Source organism: Aquarana catesbeiana, linkage group LG11 (assembly GCF_042186555.1).
Source record: "Aquarana catesbeiana isolate 2022-GZ linkage group LG11, ASM4218655v1, whole genome shotgun sequence".
Taxonomy (NCBI): Eukaryota; Metazoa; Chordata; class Amphibia; order Anura; family Ranidae; genus Aquarana; species Aquarana catesbeiana.
In genome coordinates, this window is record NC_133334.1 from 3,142,482 (window position 1) to 3,162,871 (window position 20,390).

The 20,390-nt window shown below is 47.9% G+C and overlaps 1 protein-coding gene across 4 annotated transcripts in view; it reads right to left on the minus strand.

Moving 5' to 3' along the window:
* LOC141111803 (hemicentin-1-like) overlaps positions 1 to 19,974 on the minus strand; it is a 368,745-nt gene extending 348,771 nt beyond the window's left edge. Inside the window, exons 1-2 of one of the 4 annotated variants that reach the window (XM_073603941.1) lie at positions 19,798 to 19,908; positions 15,122 to 15,172 (exon numbers count right to left, since the gene is read on the minus strand). In XM_073603941.1, coding sequence (XP_073460042.1) covers positions 15,122 to 15,125 — 4 coding nt within the window. In that variant the 5' untranslated portion in view covers positions 15,126 to 15,172; positions 19,798 to 19,908. Of the gene's footprint in view, positions 1 to 15,121; positions 15,173 to 19,797 lie in introns of all 4 variants that reach the window. The other 3 variants (XM_073603940.1, XM_073603947.1, XM_073603942.1) reach the window with 3 other exon arrangements.
* Positions 19,975 to 20,390: the final 416 nt, after the last annotated feature.

Genomic DNA, 20,390 nt, shown 5'->3' on the forward strand with positions numbered 1-20,390 from the left:
AGCCTGAGAGGGACTTGCCTTGCCAAACCCTGATTAACCACGCAAAGACCGGAAGGATTTGCCCCCTTACTGACCAGGCCATTTATTTTGCGATACGGCACTGCGCCACTTTAACCGGCAATTGCTCGGTCGTGTGACGTTGTACACAAATAAAATTTAAGGGTTTTTTTTGGTGGTATTTGATCACCTCTGCGGTTTTATCTAAAAAAGCAAGATCCATAAAGATATGGATAAGCGAGTTTGGGGTGGAGGAACTTGACTGGCCTGAACAGAGTCCTGACCTCAACCCCATAGAACACCTTTTGGGAGGAATTAGAGTGGAGACTGCGAGCCAGGCCTTCTCATCCAACATCAGTGCCTGACCTCACAAATGCTCTTTTGGAAGAATGGTCAAACATTCCCATAGACACCCTCCTAAACCTTGTGGACGGCAAGAGGTCCAGAAGAGGTGAAGCTGTTATAGCTGCAAAGGATTGAAGCCTAAACATAGACCTTCTGAGGAAGCCGATCACATGGCGATACACGTGTGGGGGGGGGAGGGGAGCATAGTGATGTGCATCTGAGTCTCACCTGGCGAGGTGCTGAGCTGTATCGTGTTATATGCTTGTTACATCTTTGATCTGGTGAGTGTTTCTGTATATCGGGGAGAACTAATAAATATATCCATACAGAACACACTATGTTTGCCTTTAGGGATGAGCTTTGTGTTCGACTCGAACATCGTCTGTTCAGTCGTTCGCCGAATTGCGAACGTTATGGGCCGTTCGCGCCAAATTCGTGTGGCGTGTCACGGCCCATAATTCACTGCGGCATCGCAGTGCATTGCTGGCTGATGATTGGCCAAGCATGCACTATGACCCGCATGCTTGGCCAATCACAGTGCCGTCTGAACAGAGAGCCGTAATTGGCCAAAGCCGAGGAGGCTTTGGCCAATTATGGCTCTGGGGATTTAGTACACGCCCCACACTATATAAGGCCGCCTGCACGGCGGCCCTGTGTAGTGTGTGTTCCGGCATTGAAAGAGATAGAGAGAGAGACAGAGAGACAGTGTCATTTGATTTGAGTTAGATAGATTAGGCAGAACAGTCAGTCAGTTTGCTGCACTTACAGTGTATTGTGTATATATATGCATCCCAGGTGTTGCATATATATATATATACACTGTATTCAGTTTAGCTAGATCCGTTCCTGTTATCTTCTTACTGACAGGCAGGCTTGTCTTGTTACAGTATTTACAGCTACCTGAATAAAATTACTGATGTTCTTTTGATCCTATTAGTAGCATGGTCAGGCAGCTAGACTATTTACAGTTAGTGTAGTGCCTCCTGCTCACAGTGATCAGCTAAAGATACAAGTTATTTTTTTGCGAGCTCTGCACAGTGTTCACCTAAAGCTACCTGTAGAAGGTTGGTGGTGTTTTCCTGATCTTATCACTACCGCAGGCAGCTAAATAAGCTACAAGTTCGTAGCTTGCGACCTCTGCACAGTGTTCAGCTAAAGCTACCTGTAGAAGGTTGGTGGTGTTCTCATACTACAGGCAGGCAGTTGATTTTGCTAGCTGCAAAATCAGTATATATACAGGGCCGGATTTCCCACAAGGCCACCAAGGCCAGGCCTCGGAGAGGCAGTGGCGCAGGGGCGGCGCCGCTCCTGCGGCGACTTCTCGGCCGCCCCTCACACTAACATAGCAGCATGCAGTGCACCCAGGCGCCAGAGAGGTGGGGGCGCTGAAGCGCCAGAGTGCTCCTCTCCCTCCTCCTCCTCCAGACTGAGGCGCAGGTCACCGCCGCTGCTGTTTTTTCAAGGCTCAAGCCCCTCCCCTCCCTCCTCCTGTCAGAGAAGGAGAGCAGTTGCTGGAAATCGGAGCAGCTGGTCTCTGTGCGGTGCTGTTTGGTGCGGTGGGGTGGGGTTGGGCGGGGCGGTCCGTCCGTGCCTGACATTTTCTCCTGTCTCCATCTGTTCTCCACCCGGGTGGCGCGGCTGCACACTGTCCTTTCCTCTCCAGCTGCCGCCCGGGTGTTTTTATGTACACTAATGGAGTGGGGGTCTCTACTAATAGAGGGGGGATTGTCCTGGGGGGTCTGTACTAATGGGCGGGTTGTCCCAGGGGGTCTGTACTAATGGGGGGGTTATCCCGGGGGTCTGTACTAATGAATGGGGGGGTTGTCCTGGGGGGTCCTGGGGGTCTGTACTAATGAAGGGGGGGGTTGTCCTGGGGGGTCTGTACTAATGAAGGGGGGGCTGTACTAATGAAGGGGGGGCTGTCCTGGGGGGTCTGTACTAATGGAGGGGGGGTTTGTCCTGGGAGGTCTGTACTAATGGAGGGGGGGTTTGTCCTGGGGGGTCTGTACTAATGGAGGGGGGGTTTGTCCTGGGGGGGTCTACACCCAGGAAAGTACACCCAGGGCTCCAGAGGGAGAGGACAGTGCTGAGAGAACACCATCAGAGAGAGAACCTCGCTGCCCTGCGCCCCCAGAGGGAAAGCCACACAGCCTAGCGCCATCCCTGGCGGAGAAAGGAATGGAGTCATTGCAGGAATACTGATCTGGGTGCTACCTAGCGGAGTCGCCATGGGCAAGTCAGAGTGAGCTGACTCCTGATCAGAGGAACCGTTGCTGTATCGCTGGGTCAGGTGAGAGGGACAATCGGCCATTATCTACTAATGTTCATAGGAACTGCAGTCTCTGACCATCTCTTGTATCATGTCTGCAGTCTCTGACCATCTCCTGTACTATGATTGCAGTCTCTGACCGTCTCTTGTATCATGTCTGCAGTCTTTGACCATCTCCTGTACTATGTCTGCAGTCTCTGACCGTCTCTTGTATCATGTCTGCAGTCTTTGACTGTATTATGTCTGGGGGGTCTTTCTAACAGACAGCCCTCTGTGTGTGCATCAGAGAGACTCCCCTCCAGGTCTCATTAGTGTACTCTCTTTCTGTATTTTCTTTATTGTTAAGAGATCATGGGAAGATCCTAGGGTAACGAAGACTTCTAAGGGGAGCATCTCTGTGTTTGAGTCGTTGCCATAGAAACATTTGTAAAGCGGTAAGTTGGTAAGATGACCACGCCCATGTGGGGGCGCCAAAAATATTTCTGCACCTAGGCGTCTGTGACCCTAGGATCGGCCCTGGCAGCATGGCAGGTGCGGCAGGTCCGTGCCTTCTCTAATATCACTGCACTGCCCCCGCCTCACGCTGCCTGTCATATTCACACAAAACATGAGGCGCGGCCGCTCTAGACAAAGGGAGGGACATTTTAAGTTAAGAAGTGGGTGATTGGTTGCTAGGCAGCGGGGCGGTACCAGCAATAAATCACTCACTTTTAACGTGAAAAGTCCCGCCCATTGTACAGAGTGGCCAGCCTCCATGTCTTGTGTGAATAAGGTAGGGTTCTTTGGGGAGGGGGGAATGCTGTGCTGTAAAGGAGTTAGATATTGAGAGAGGACTGTGATTGGGGGGGTCAGTCTGTGATTTGAGGGGTCAGTCTGTGATTTGAGGGGTCAGTCTGTGATGGGTCAGGACCAGTTTGTGATGGGGGGGTCAGTCTGTGACGGGTTTGGGTCAGTCTGTGATGGGGGTCTGTGATGGGGGGGTCAGTCTGTGATGGGAAGGTCTGTGATGGGTGGGTCTGTGATGGGTGGGTCTGTGATGGGGGGGTCTGTGATGGGGGGGGTCTGTGATGGGGGTCTGTGATGGGGGGGGTCTGTGATGGGGGGGTCTGTGATGGGGGGGTCTGTGATGGGGGGGGTCTGTGATGGGGGTCTGTGATGGGGGGGGTCTGTGATGGGTCAGTCTGTAATGGGGGGTCAGTCTGTAATGAGGGGTCAGCGATTTGGGGGGGTCAGTCTGTGATGGGAGGGTCTGTGATGGGGGGGACAGTATGTGATGGGTCAGTCTGTAATGGGGGTTTGTAATGAGGCAGGGGGGATGTGACGTAAGGGGGGGCTAAGGACACTGATGTAAAAGGGGGTCGTGATGTAAAGGGGTGACTGAGGACACTGATGTAAAAGGGGGTCTGTGATGTGATGTGAAGGGGGGGACTGAAGACGATGATGTAAAAGGGGGTCTGTGATTTCTGCACTAGCAAAACACAGGTCTCTGCAAGGGCAATAGAAAACAATTGTTTTCTATGTGTCCTGTTCACACTGCAACAGCACCACTGCGTGCTGAGCAGTGTGGTGCAAAATGCATACTGTTTCTATGCACTGCAACTGAGCTGTGGTGCATAAAAATGAATGAAATGTATTTGCATAAAGAACTAGTTACGATCATGGTTATACAGGTTTTGGTTCCGAAAAGGGAAGCACCCTCAAAATAGGCACCTCATCCCAGACAAAAATTACATAAGTGAAAAAGGAAGGAAAGGGATTTTTAACGGTGCAATTTATTCAAATGTAGAAAAGAAGGCTATATGTTTTTTCTCTTTTGTTAAAAAACAGTTTCATTGTTTACATTAAAAACAAACACATATGCCAATAAATTGTGACAATACAGTTAAAACAGCGTGGTCAATAATGGAGAGTAACATATAGGATATACGCTACAAATTCATAGGTAGTCGTTATTGCATACTAGCCCGACATGTTTCGCATTAGTCGCTTTATCAAGGGGTATGCAATTGAGTAGCGAATCATCCAATACTTTTAATTATTCTACAAAAGAAGAAAAAGGGTTTTACATATAAGAAAATATTTTGCAATAATAATACAACATAAAATGAAAAATGTGTTGTCACTCTGAAGCACCCATAAAGGCTTACCCCCAAAAAAGAAGAATAATTGACCCTAGATGGACTCGTCAGAACCAGCATATGCAGACGCAGCCGAGCGGGACAGCAAGGAGGGCTTATTATGCAACCACAGGGAGCAGTAAGGAGAAGCTGTTGTACAGATAAAGGGATATTAAATGTGGGGGGATAAATATCATTGTACAAAGGGTTAATTGGATTTATGGAGAACACAAAGTTTAAATGGGTATCACTTACATCAAAAAATTGTAAGTTGCATCTGCAATCCGAGACGTGCAGTTAACGCCAGAAGTGGCAATAGCCAGAAATAGATGGGTGGAATATACGTTTGGAACTGGGAGACAAAGCCTAAACACAATTTGCACAAAGAGATGGTTAAAGTGGGAACTAAGGGTATGCTCCATAGAGAAATATTGAAAAATGATGTTGTCAATCAACATCATAGTAAGAGTATGTTCAGAGTATAGAGTTTTCAGTTAGTTTAAAAAGAAAGGGAAAGGTTATAAACAAATTAGGGACTCAACCAGAGTTCAGCAGGTATAACCATAAGGACATAACTATAGAATATGGAGCAAGGTATGGTGATAAACACCAGTCACATTACCTAGCTTAAATCTTCGCTTACATCCTCCGGCGCTGGCAGACATGGCTGTCAGAATAGCCGGTTTAAATACTGCTCCCCATCGAGACGGCGTGTGACGTTGCCGTCTCGATGCGGACGTGATGGCGCTATCGCGCATGCCCGGAAGACCGGACCTCGTCGAACCTCAATCCCCACAAATCACCGCGCCGGAGGAGACAGCCGACATGCGCACAACTGCGCATTGTGGCCCCTCCCGCACAATGATCACGTGGGGACGGAGGGGGCGGGGAAGGGTTGCGATGGAAACCAGCAAGAAGCTGGTTTGGAGGGGATGCACGGCGCGGATTGGGCACATCATCACGAGGTCCGGTCTTCCGGGCATGCGCGATAGCGCCATCACGTCCGCATCGAGACGGCAACGTCACACGCCGTCTCGATGGGGAGCAGTATTTAAACCGGCTATTCTGACAGCCATGTCTGCCAGCGCCGGAGGATGTAAGCGAAGATTTAAGCTAGGTAATGTGACTGGTGTTTATCACCATACCTTGCTCCATATTCTATAGTTATGTCCTTATGGTTATACCTGCTGAACTCTGGTTGAGTCCCTAATTTGTTTATAACCTTTCCCTTTCTTTTTAAACTAACTGAAAACTCTATACTCTGAACATACTCTTACTATGATGTTGATTGACAACATCATTTTTCAATATTTCTCTATGGAGCATACCCTTAGTTCCCACTTTAACCATCTCTTTGTGCAAATTGTGTTTAGGCTTTGTCTCCCAGTTCCAAACGTATATTCCACCCATCTATTTCTGGCTATTGCCACTTCTGGCGTTAACTGCACGTCTCGGATTGCAGATGCAACTTACAATTTTTTGATGTAAGTGATACCCATTTAAACTTTGTGTTCTCCATAAATCCAATTAACCCTTTGTACAATGATATTTATCCCCCCACATTTAATATCCCTTTATCTGTACAACAGCTTCTCCTTACTGCTCCCTGTGGTTGCATAATAAGCCCTCCTTGCTGTCCCGCTCGGCTGCGTCTGCATATGCTGGTTCTGACGAGTCCATCTAGGGTCAATTATTCTTCTTTTTTGGGGGTAAGCCTTTATGGGTGCTTCAGAGTGACAACACATTTTTCATTTTATGTTGTATTATTATTGCAAAATATTTTCTTATATGTAAAACCCTTTTTCTTCTTTTGTAGAATAATTAAAAGTATTGGATGATTCGCTACTCAATTGCATACCCCTTGATAAAGCGACTAATGCGAAACATGTCGGGCTAGTATGCAATAACGACTACCTATGAATTTGTAGCGTATATCCTATATGTTACTCTCCATTATTGACCACGCTGTTTTAACTGTATTGTCACAATTTATTGGCATATGTGTTTGTTTTTAATGTAAACAATGAAACTGTTTTTTAACAAAAGAGAAAAAACATATAGCCTTCTTTTCTACATTTGAATAAATTGCACCGTTAAAAATCCCTTTCCTTCCTTTTTCACTTATGTAGTTACGATCATCTTTGGGTCAAGAAAGACTGAACAGTTTAGCTTTACTTGCCATTGAGTCAGAACTTTTAAATACTTTGTCCTACGAAGATATTATCGATGAGTTTGCCAAAAGAAAAATTAGAACTAAAAAATTTTAGGGAGTTTCTTACGGCTATAATCTTTAAAAGGCATTTTCTGCATTACAGAGTATTTTCAGTCTGTACAATTAAAGCCAGTTATTTGAAGTTTTTAATCGATCTATTGTAGCAGTCATCGATAAAGGATGAGAATGGTGGTGTGTGTGTGGGGGGGGGGGAGGGGTGGCATTGAAGGACCCAGCCTTGGGGCGGCAAAGAGAGTAAATCAGGATATATATATATATATATATATATATATATATATATATATATATATATATATATATATATCCCAGCTTAGTGCAGCTACAGGCCATTAGTATGTCTGGAAGGCCAACAAGGAGAGGCAGACAGTCACAAGCCAATAAAAGAGGGCAAGCGGGCTCTGTGTCTAGAGGCAACAGTGCTGGTCATGGAGACTGTGCATCCTCATCAGCATGTGGCTGTGGGACACGATTGGCCTTTTTTTCGGCAGCTGGCCGCGTTGAGCCGCAACATGCGGAAGACTTGGTCGAGTGGATGACCAAGCCGTCCTCATCCTCCTCATCCTCTCTCACCCATGCCCAGGGTACTTTGTCTGGCAAAGCAGCGGCCTCTTCCCTTGGCTCAATGTCATCAGCGACTCCTTCCCTAGCCCCACCATGACCTCCTGAGGAGTCCCTCGAACTGTTTGACCACAGTGTTGGGTACATGCTCCAGGAGGATGCCCAGCGTTTAGAAAGCTCTGATGATGATACTGAGCTAGATGAAGGCAGTAACGTGAGCATGGACAGGGGGGTGCCCAAGAAGGACAGCAATCTGGCAGTCATTCTCCCCCTGCTGCAGCATACTGCCAGGTTTGCTCCAGTGATGAGGAGGGAGGGGATGATGAGGTCACTGACTCAACGTGGGTGCCTGATAGGAGAGAGGAGGAGGAGGCGCATCACCAACAAGGCAGGATGCCCTCCAGGGGCCAGCCTAAGGGCAGCACACTGACGGCATCACACCCCAAAGCTCCGCACGTGCAGGGCGCTGCTGTCTCTGTGCGTTATTCCAAAAGTTCTTTGGTGTGGGCCTTTTTTGAGACGAGTGCATCAGATCGCACCGCTGCTATTTGCAACATATGTCTCAAGCGTATCTCGCGTGGCCAAAACATCTCCCGCTTGGGCACCACATGCTTGACCAGACATATGTTGACCTGCCATGCAGTTTGTTGGCAAGCCTATCTAAAAGACCTACACCAAAGAACAAAGAGGACCTCTCCTTGCTCCTCATCAGCTGAGATCTCCAACCCCACTATACCTTCAGTCCTCTCTGAGACCTGCACTGAGAGGAATGAAGGTGTAGAATTAGGTGTGTCGCAGCCAAGTACTTGCGGGCAATCTGCTTTTGGTACACTGACGTCAGATTGTTCCAGGCAAATTTCCCTGCCCCAGCTGCTGCACCGCCGAAAGAAGTTCGCTCCCCGCCATCCACATGCCCAGCGGTTGAATGCTAGCTTGGCAAAATTGCTAGCACTTTAACTGCTGCCTTTTCAGTTGGTAGACTCTGCCCCCTTCTGTGAGTTTGTGGAATGTGCAGTTCCTCAGTGGCAGGTACCCAAACGCCACTTTTTCTCACGGAAGGCGATTCCGGCTCTCTACCAGCATGTGGAAGGCAATGTCTTGGCCTCGCTGGACAGGGCGGTCAGTGGTAAGGTGCATATTACCGCTGACTCATGGTTCAGCAGGCATGGACAGGAACGTTACCTAAGTTTCAACGCTCATTGGGTGATTCTGCTGGCAGCTGGGAAGGATGCAGGACAAGGTGCAGTAGTGTTGGAGGTTGTTCCGCCACCACGCCTCCAAAATGCCACTACTAATGATTGTGACACACCTCTCTCCTCCACCCCCTCCTCTTCTTCTTCCTCTATGGCCTCTTCCTGTGCTTTGTCCTCGGAACCAGTGGTGCTCCGTAGGCGTTCAAGGGGCTACGCAAGTATGCAGGCCAAAAGATGCCATGCGGTGCTTGAGCTGGTGTGCTTGGGGGACAGGAGCCACACTGGGGCAGAGGTTCTGTCAGTTCTGCAGGGGCGGGTTCAGTGGTGGTTGACACCACGCCAACTTAAGGCAGGAATGGTGGTTTGCGACAATGGCACCAACCTCCTCTCTGCCCTCCAATAGGGTCAAATGAGCCATGTGCCCTGTTTGGCTCACGTCCTTAACTTGGTGGTGCAGCAGTTCTTGGGCAGGTACCCAGGCTTACAGGATGTTCTGAGGCAGGCCAGGAAAGTCTGTGTGCCTTTCCGCCGTTCATATAATGCCAGTGCTTGGCTGGCAGACCTCCAAAAGGAGTTTAACCTGCCCAAGAACCGCCTAATCTGTGACATGCCCACCAGGTGGAACTCAAAGTTGGCCATGCTGCAGCGGCTGCACATGCAGCAGAGGGCCATCAATGAGTACCTGTGCGACTATGGCACCAGTACAGGGTCAGGGGAGCTTGTTTTTTTTCCCCACGCCAGTGGGCCATGATCAGGGATGCATGCACTGTCCTGTCACCATTTGAGGAGGCCACGAGGATGGTGAACAGTGACAGTGCATGTATCAGTGACACTGTCCCCCTTGTCCACCTGTTGGAGCACACGCTGCATGGAATAATGGACAGGGCACTTGAGGCAGAACAGAGGCAGGAAGAGGAGGACTTCCTTAGCTCTCAAGGCCCCCTTTATCCAGACAGTGTTCCTGCGTGCCCACCGATCACATAGGAAGAGGACGAGGATGAGGAGGAGGAATAGGATTGTGTCAGTATGGAGGTGGAGCCTGGCACTCAGCATCAGCAGCAGTCTTTAAGGGATCAGTCCCAAGAAACACATGGACTTGTACGTGGCTGGGAGGAGGTGGCTGCAGACCATGTCGTCCTTAGTGACCCAGAGGACTCCGGACCAAATGCCTCAGCAAACCTATGCTACATGGCCCCCCTGATCCTGCAAAGCCTGCGTAAGGATCCTCGTATTCGTGGTATCAAGGAGAAGGACCAATACTGGCTGGCAACCCTCATTGATCCACGTTACAAGGGTAAGGTTGCAGACCTTATCTTGCCGTCGCAGAGGGAGCAGAGGATGAAACATCTTCGGGAGGCCTTGCAGAAAGGTCTGTGCAACGCGTTCCCAGAGACTGGGAGGTTACAAACTCCTGTTTCTGGACAACGTGTTGCTAAGGCTTCGGTCAGTCAAAGAAGGAGCGGTGGAGAAGGTGGCCATCTGACCGATGCGTTCAGACAATTTTTTGGTCCGCAGCCCCAAGGTATGATCGGTTCCAGCAACCATCGCCAGCGTCTGTTTTACATGATGCAGGAATACCTAGGGGCAAGATCAGACTTGGACACCTTTCCCACCGAAAATCCTCTGGGTTACTGGGTCTTGAGGATGGATCACTGGCCAGAGCTTGCACAGTATGCAATTGAGCTACTGGCCTGTCCTGCATCCAGCGTTCTTTCGGAACGCACATTCAGTGCTGCTGGAGGCTTTGTAACCGATCACAGGGTGCGTCTGTCCACCGACTCGGTCGATCGACTGACCTTCATAAAAATGAATCAGTCTTGGATCACCACCAGCTACCAAGCACCTGATGCTGATGTAACCGAATATTTTTTTTTGAAATCTCAGATCCCTTCAAAGACTGCCTATGCTGATGCTGAGTGACTATGTCTGAGTAATTATTCTCTTCCTCCTCAATGATCACGCTGATAGCTTGTAAGAACATTTTTGGTTCTGGGCGCCGCCACCAGTGCCTAAGGCCCAATTTTTCAGCCCTTGTTTAACAGGGGCGTGTAATTACAATTTTTGATGCAATACTTTGTAGCAGGGCTCGTTCCTGCATTCCAACTAGAGTATCTGTGAGGGGTTGCAGTGTTGTGGCACCAGCACCAGTGCCTAAGGCCCAATTTTTCAGCCCCTGTTTAACAGGGGCATGTAATTACAATTCTTAATCTAATATTTCACAGCAGGGCCCGTTTCTGCACCCACCAAGAGCGAGTGAGGACTTATAGTGTTGTGGCACCAGCACCACCACCACCACCAAAGGCCCAAATTTTCTGCCCCTGTTCAACAGGGGCATGTAATTAAAATTCTTGATCTAATATTTCACAGCAGGGCCCTGTGAGGGCTTACAGTGTTGTGGCCACAACAACACCTAAGGCCCAAATTTCTGCTGAGTATATAGGGCAGGCCCCTACTTTCAAACATCCAACTTACAAATGACTCCTACTTGCAAACGGAAGGAGACAACAGGAAGTGAGATGAAATCTACCCCTAGGAAGGGAAATTCTCTCCTGTAAGAGTTAATATGGGAAAAACATTTCTCCTTTCCACTGATGCTTTATCACCAATCCTTGTTTCAGTAAAAACCCCAAATTTTCTAAAAACATTTGTCATTGGGACAGAAAGTGAGGTGAAATCTTCTGAAGAGGAGCACAGACAGCAAAACAAATGTCACAGGGGTGATAACCCTTCCCTATGTTTTCCAAAAAGCTTAAAAAAGATTTTTTGGCTGGAGCTAAACACGTTAAAAATGTACCCGTTCAAAATGACAAACAGATTCTACTTAACAACAAACCTACAGTCCCTGTTATGTTTGCACTGCCTGTATACTGCTGTTCAGAGTATATAGGGCCTGGTGGCCCCACATCTTTCCTTATTTTAATTTGGGTGCGGGGTTCCCCTTAATATCCATACAAGACCCAAAGGGCCTGGTAATGGACTGGGGGGTACCCATGGTGTTTGTCTCACTGATTTTCATCCATATTGCCAGGACCCGACATGACATTAAACCCGCAAGCAGTTTTAAATGACTTTTATTCCTTTTAAAAATGACATTTGGTGCAGGGACTGTTCTAAACACGGGAAACACGCCCCACTTTACAGACATACTATAGACACCCCCCAGGTACGATATTTAAAGGAATATTTCATTTTCTTTTTTTTACTTTAAGCATCATTAAAATCACTGCTCCCGAAAAAACTTTTTTTTGCATTGATACATGTCCCCTGGGGCAGGACTCGGGTCCCCAAACCCTTTTTAGGACAATACCATGCAAATTAGCCTTTAAAATGAGCACTTTTGATTTGGAACGTTCGAGTCCCATAGACGTCAATGGGGTTCTAAGGTTCGTGCAAATTTTCACGGGTTCTGGTGCGAACCGAACCGGGGGATGTTCGGCTCATCCCTATTTGCCTTACATATTATCTGATGAGAGTTGTGAGCATCAGATTAATCACTACATACAACGTGAGATAAGGATTGGAGCCATTTGTTTTGGTGAGACATCAGCCGGCTCCTTCCTTCCCATGTGGAGAGGAAGAGATCCATCATTCCATTCAATGAAGGGATAAGAAGTGGAGTTGTTTGATCCGGATGGGAGGAGATATTGTCTGTTTTATCTCTTACATGGAGGTGAGCAGACAATCGATCTCATAGAGGATTGACACATTGTTTTCTTTCACCGCTTTACAGGATACATTGTATCTATAGAGACTTTTATCAATATGTTTCATTTATCCTCCTTTTTACTTGTTTTGATTCAATGTTGATTTTTTTTTGCTGCTCTACACTAATTTATACTTTTAAGCCTTATTATAGGTATTTCTATACACTTGTAGGTACAAGGGGTGTAACAGTTTACAGCCACTTAAAGACTGGGATGCCATTAAAGCTGATGTGCGTGTAAAGTTAGGCGTCCCAATACTTTTGATAAAATAGTGTATCTCCCATAGTTTGTGGTCTCTATAACTTTCCTACAGATAAATAATATACACTGATTTGGGTTATTTTCACCACAGAAATGGAATTTTTCAAATGTTTAGTTATTTTGTGGTTTGTGTAGCATCCTCTGTGTTCCGTGTAGGACAATGTAGTTGGGCTCCTCTGTATGAAGCGGGGTGGGGGGAGGGGATTTGCTTAGAGTTAGTATGGCAGAGCTCCAAGGGCTGAGTCTCTGTCGCCTCCCCCTGGTTTCTAGAACTGCTGGAGAGTTTTAGAACTTAGAGGGCAGAGAGTCAGAGATGAGGCCTGGATATTTATGGAGTCTCCTCCAATCCCTGGGTGGGGATGGCCTAGAAGATGAAGAGACAGGCCATAAATATTCCAGAGTCTGGCCATGTGGTGAGCAGAGCCCGGTGGCCTGGAGGGGACTCCTTTGTTGGGGGGGAGGCTGTACTCCTGGGCAGAAGGAAATAGCCAGAGGATGAGAGAGAGAGAAAGAGAGAGAGAGAGAGAGAGAGAGAGAGAGAGAGAGAGAGAGAGAGAGATCGCAGTAGAGGAAGCCGAACACCCTTCAGCCTCAGCTAGACTTAGCTGGGATCATCCTGGGAGCCATCGGGACCTGTCCAGCAAGAAGGCCTGTTCAGGAGTCACATGTGCCACAGGATTCACCAAAGGTACTGAGTGAGTAACTTCAACCACCACACCCAGAGCCCCACCAGAGCCTGATAGAGGAGGAGCAGACAGGTACAAGACCCAGCTAGTCTTCTAACAAGGGACATCTTACATAGTTGCCAACATTGCAAAAAAAATATGTAGGACACTTTTTTGGCTGTAGGTGGAGCTGTACAATAATTAGGGGGCGGGGCATTCGTTTGCAGGCGCGGCTTTGCAACAAAACACAAGTGCGGCGCGGAGAAAAATGGGCGTGGCTTACGTGAAATTGTGGACGTGGCTTAAATGGGCGTGGCTCAAGAGGGTGTGGTGAGAGTCTGAGATGAATGAGGGGGGAGAGGGAAAGGGGGAGAGGGGGAGAGGGAAATGACGGGACAGCAGCCCCAGATCCTACACAATAAAAATATGTGTATTCTAGAAAGTTTAACAATCAGCAGATAAAGATACTCCAAACACCTGGTGTTAACGCTTCAATCATCCCGGCACCATGGTTGTTATGGTGTCAGGATGATTGAAGTGCATTATTTCTATTTTACATTGTAATATAAAATTAAATCATTCAACTCACCATAATGCCGAATCAGTGGGAGCCCTGAGCGTGTCACTAGCCACGTCGCCTGCCACCAGCAGAGTCTGTCCTTGCATCAGGTGCCCCCGGCAGAGTCTGTCCTTGCATCAGGTGCCCCCAGCAATGTCAGTATAGACCACCTCAGTGCAGACCCCCCTCCATCAGTGCAGCCCCCCTCCATCAGTGCAGCCCCCCTCTATTAGTGCAGACCCCCCTCTATTAGTGCAGACCCCCCTCTATTAGTGCAGACCCCCCTCTATTAGTGCAGCCCCCCCTCTATTAGTGCAGCCCCCCCTCAATTAGTGCAGTCCCCCCCAGTGCAGCCCCTCCCCTCGTCCAGGAGTGGCCGGTGTCGTGTTCTGCCGAGAAAGTTCCGCTCGGCAAGTAAGGACCCCCTGTACTGCGCAGGCGCTGCGCCTGCACAGTACGAGCCGGCGGAAATAGCCGAGCTGGGGAACTTTTCGTCAAGACATGGCGGCGCCGTGTGTTCAGTGGAGAGGGGAGGGGCCGTACAGCTAAAGAAGCCGATTCATTGGCTGCACGGATCGAGCCCCCTTCTTCTCTCCACTGATCACTAGGGGAAAGATCGAGTGGTGGCGCCGGCCGCCATTTTGCTGCAGCCAGCTGCTCCAAAAAAAAAACAAAAAAAACATTCCCGATTTTCCAGATGGAAATCCCGATTCGGGACAGCCTCCAATCGGGACGAGGGTCCCAAAATTGGGATTGTCCCGGGAAAATCGGGACTGTTGGTCACTATGATCTTAGAGCCATTCAAAGCCAGTACAGCTGGGGAATCTAAAGAGCAGCCAGGTGCCTTGACATCTTTTACAGAAATAGATCACCTGTATTCAGGGATTAGAAAACTTTCTTTACCAGTTGATCTGTTTTCCTATGGGAGGCCAGCCTTGTGATTTCTGGTAGCCAGAGACAGTTTCAAATCCTCAAGTTGCATTCAAGTTACAGTTCTGGGAAAAATCCTGTTACCTAGATGTGCATGTGAGGCAGGGGCGGATCCAGAGTGTAGTCTCGGGGGGGGGACTGCCAAAATTTTTGGGGGCAATTTGTCGGGGGTAATGGCTGGTGTTGGCGCTTCAATCACCACGGCACCATGGTTGTTATGGTGTCAGGATGTTTGAAGTGCATTATTTCTCTTATTACATTGTAATATAAAATAAAATCATTCAACTCACCCATAATGCAGAATCAGTGGGAGCCCTGAGTGTGTCACTTTCCACCATCACCTGTTATCAGATGCGGATTGTCAGTGCCAGTGACCAGTAACAGTGTCCTTGTTGTCCCAGAGGGAAGGCGGGCAGTGAGAGTTCATCTTATCTAATGATGGTCTTCTTTTAGATGCAGAAATGCGGTGATGCAGGGGGGAGGGGGGGCGGTGAGAGACAGTGGTGTCTCCAGCTTTCATATTTAGAGGGGGGCACATGGGGGGACAGGGACAAAAGTAGGGGGCAACTGTGAAATGCAATTATATATACACACACATATAAATACACAGTGTCTTTAAAAAGTATTGGTGGTTGCAGCCAGGCGGAGGGGAGGACAGGGTGGGAGCAGCCAGGTGGAAGGGAGGACAGGGTGGGAGCAGCCAGGTGGAAGGGAGGACAGAGTGGGAGCAGCCAGGCGGAGGGGAGGACAGGGTGGGAGCAGCCAGGAGGAGGGGAGGACAGGGTGGGAGCAGCCAGGTGGAAGGGAGGACAGGGTGGGAGCAGCCAGGTGGAAGGGAGGACAGGGTGGGAGCAGCCAGGAGGAGGGGAGGACAGGGTGGGAGCAGCCAGGAGGAGGGGAGGACAGGGTGGGAGCAGCCAGGAGGAGGGGAGGACAGGGTGGGAGCAGCCAGGTGTAGGGGAGGACAGGGTGGGAGCAGCCAGGAGGAGGGGAGGACAGGGTGGGAGCAGCCAGGAGGAGGGGAGGACAGGGTGGGAGCAGCCAGGTGGAGGGTAGGACAGGGTGGGAGCAGCCAGGTGGAAGGGAGGACAGAGTGGGAGCAGCCAGGTGGAAGGGAGGACAGGGTGGGAGCAGCCAGGTGGAAGGGAGGACAGGGTGGGAGCAGCCAGGTGGAAGGGAGGACAGGGTGGGAGCAGCCAGGTGGAAGGGAGGACAGGGTGGGAGCAGCCAGGTGGAAGGGAGGACAGGGTGGGAGCAGCCAGTGATAAAGCCCTGTACCTCTATGGAAGCCTGCATCCCCACCCCCCCACCTGGAGTTAAGTTCTTATCTTGGGGGATATATAGTAAAATCACTGGAACTTTCTCTCTGGCTCCCTCCACCCGACAGACTCATGGTTCCTCTTCTCCTCTCCTCCCGCTCGGCATGTTGGGGGCTGCAGTGCACTCTCAGGGAATAGTCCTGGGCCTGCTGGCATCCGGGACTACATGTCCCATAATCCTCTCTTGTTAGTTTCCCAGGAGAAGGAGGGGTGAAAATCCCCCGCAGCTCGTGATGGGAAGTCCGGATCTTTTAATTGAATCGGTTCATTTCGAACTACTCACTGAAATGAACAGATTCAATGAATCGATTCTTCGGTTCACTTGCTAAGTCTACTGACAAGCATGTGAAGCAAAGCTCTGACTCAACCTTCTTAAATGATTAGAATCAGAAGAATGATTCTTCACAGAAGGTTGGCAGGTCCTGGGGAGGTTTACTTGTATTTAGTTTGTTGCTCAGAGCACAAGCACAATACTATTGTGTCAGACCACAATTTGTCAGACCAGCCAGCCCCATCAATTTTGGTGTCGCACAAAAAGCTGTGTAGATGAAAAGCGGGTATTTGTGCGTGTGAACCTCATTCTGATGGGCCAACTTCACAGTTAACATTGCTAGCCATCAGATTCTTCCGTAATCTTTACAGAGCATGCACAGGAAAAATGATCGGATTTTACTACCACGGGCGGGCGAAGTACCCACGGTAGTAAAATCCAATCATTAGGCTCCTTTCACACTTGTGGCATTTGAAAGTCGTGCAATTTTTGCCACGATTTTTACCGTGACTTTGATGCGACTTGAAGAATTACCTATGTAATCTTGAGGTCTCTGCCTCAAGTCGCATCAAAATCGGACCAAAGTAATGCAGGGACTACTTTGAAGTCGCTGTGACTTGAAGACGCACAGATATGAACGGTACTCATTGGAAATCATCGGGTACCACTTGTCATGCGACTTTGTAGTCACAAGTCGCAGGACAAGTCACACAAGTGTGAAAGGGGCCTCATTATGCACTGTAAAGACTACGGACAAATCTGATAGCTAGCAATCTTAACTGTGAAGTTGGCCCATCAGAATGCAGTTCACATGCACAAAAACCTGCTTTTCCTTTACACAGCTGTTTGTGCATCACGTAAGTGGCAATATTGGCTACTCCTATAGATTGCTTGATCTGACAGAACACCTGATACCCAGGTTACTGAGCACAATCCTATACTCATGTGATCATATAACAGACCCAAGATGCAATAAAGAGAACCTGTCACTTCAACAAACTATCACAGAGGCTTGTTATCTTGACTTTGTCCTCTCTGTCTTTGAAGCAGTCTGTAGTGTAGTGTATTGCTGCTACCTGATCATTGTGTGTATTGTTCTACTGGTGGCGACTCATGGTTCTTTCAGTGTACTGTGTTCTAACAACTCCTATGATTCTTTAACCTCCTGGCATCCGCGTTATGGCCGAATGACGGCCACAGCGCGGACCTGCATTCCTGGGAGGCCATCATATGACGGCCTCCCCTGTGCACGCTCCCTGCGCGCGCACCGGGCGCGATGTGATCACCGAGTCACTGAGACTCGACTAATCACCGATCCGAGTAAGGGGCCGGTCCCGGCCCCTTACCATGTGATCAGCTGTCAGCCAATGACAGCTGATCACATGATGTAAACTAAAGATCGGTAATCGTTTTTTTTTTTTTTTTACTCACGCTGACAGCGTGAGTAGAAAAAAAAGACGATCACCGGCTAGGATGTGAGGGACATCGGTCCCCAAGTGGAAGAGGCACATCTGCCTCATCAGTGCCACCTGAAAGTGCCACCTAACACTGCCCACAGTGCCACCTAATAGTGCCCACAAGTGCCACCTATCAATGCCCACCTGTAGTGCTCATCACTGCCTCCTATCAGTGCCCATCACTGCTGCCTCATCAGCGTACATCAATAAAGGAGAAAAATTACCCGTTTAAAATTTTTTATAACAAAATATAAAAAAATAACAATTTAAAAAAAAAAAAAATTAAGTTTTTTACATTTTTTTAACAAAAAGTAAAAACTGCAGAGGTGATCAAGTACCACCAAAAGAAAGCTCTATTTGTGGTGAAAAAATGGTAAAAATTCATTTGGGTAGCGTGTTGTATGACCGTGTAATTGTCATTCAAAGTGCGTCAGCGCTGAAAGCTGAAAATTGGTCTGGATAGGAGGGGGGTTTAAGTGCCCGGTAAGCAAGTGGTTAACTCGGTGTACTGTGTACTCCTGACTCTTGTTTTAAGTTTGTATCCAATTCCTGAGTGTCACTGTGCCTTGAGCATGCTGATTGGTTGCAGGGAGGGGCGGAGCTCTCACTCTAGGATCATATTACCAGGCCTGCTCTGCTATGTATTGAGTGCAAAGGTGTCAGTTTATGAAGTAGTGAAATCTATTCAGTGCTTCGTTCTCCGGCATTCACAGTGAAGAATCTTCTCCTCTGTGTGCCAGTTTATGAAGCTTTGTAGATTACTTCACCTTTGGAGGAGTGAAGAGATCTACAAACGCTTCAAACAGTGGAGAACGTCCCCTGATACTGGAATCTCATGAGACTTTACCAGATTACAGCACCAGATGTCAGTTTATCAAGCAGTGATAAATTATCATCGCTCAACGGCGCGTGGATTAATGTTAATAAAATAATGTGTCCCCCTACATTATACACATATGTATACACACACACACTATATATACATGTATATACACACACACATGATATATATATACATATACACATTATATGTTTATATGTATATATATGTATACTCATAAATATGACAGGGGGACATGCTTACAATGTTGGGGGGTCTGAACGAGGCATAAGGAAGTTAAAAATCTTCCTCCTTCCCCCTCAGATCCCCCCAGATTTCCTCTTCACTCCCCGATTCTCCACCTCTGATCTGGTGAATTGGGGAGGGTGAATTCTGACACAGATCTCCAGTGAAGCGCTGAGATCACCGCTTCATAAACTGGCCGTTATTGTGTCATTCATGGGGATTCTCCATGTGTAGAGATAATCGGCGGGAGAACATGTTCAAACACTTCTCCTCCGATTATCTCTGTTTCATAAACTGTTTATGGACTGTGATCAGCGGCGATCCTCGGGATCACCGCTGATCACTGCTTCATAAACGGACACCATAGTGAACTGTTTCAAACGGATCAGTCCACTCAGATGAATCAATTCAAAAGAACGATTTGTTCATGAACTGGACATCACTATGTGGCTCTGCCTGTGTCCCTTCACAGAACCTGCCAGCAACGGCTGATGGGGGGTCTGCATCAGTACAGCCTGCTCACCTCAGGGGGGGGAATTGACCCGTTACCCCCCTAGATCTGCCCCTGATGTGAGGGTGAACCCAAAAATTCAGTGGACCTCACGGGGGTACTGCTACAATTGGTGTACTCAGCCCATTGTGTTAGAGGGTCGGGGGGTCTTTCAGAAGGTTGAGGCAACAGAAGACCCATCCTAACCAGCGGCTTCTTTGCGCTACATTCCAGGAGACTTTATATAGACATTTCTCTGAAATAATTCCCAGCTCTTCCTGTTTACCGATCACACCCACCGTCCTGTCACCGTCTACACTGATATCACCCACACACAGTGTAGCGCAGTACAAGGGGACTTACCTGTGACAGTGAAGAGGGGGAGCAGTATGTAGAGGATATTTGGGGGTCTCATCTCCAGAATTCAGGTTCCATCCTATAATATCATGGCTGAGGTTTCATCATCGGGAGAGAAACCTTACTTTCTGTTTTAAAGTAACTTCTCATTTCCTGGAGAATAACCCCCACCATCCGGAGAGAGGAGACCGAGCACTCCACCTGGAGGACAGAGAGAGGTACTGCATACTGACACTGATCATATATATATATATATATATATATATATATACACACACATACTGACACTGATCATATATATATATACACATACTGACACTGATCACATATATATATATATATATATATATATATATATATATATATATATATATACTGACACTGATCATATATACACACTGACACTGATCATATATATATATATATATATATATATATATATACTGACACTGATCATATATATATATACATACTGACACTGATCATATATATATATATATATATATATATATACTGACACTGATCATATATACACACTGACACTGATCATATATATATATATATATATATACACATACTGACACTGATCATATATATAT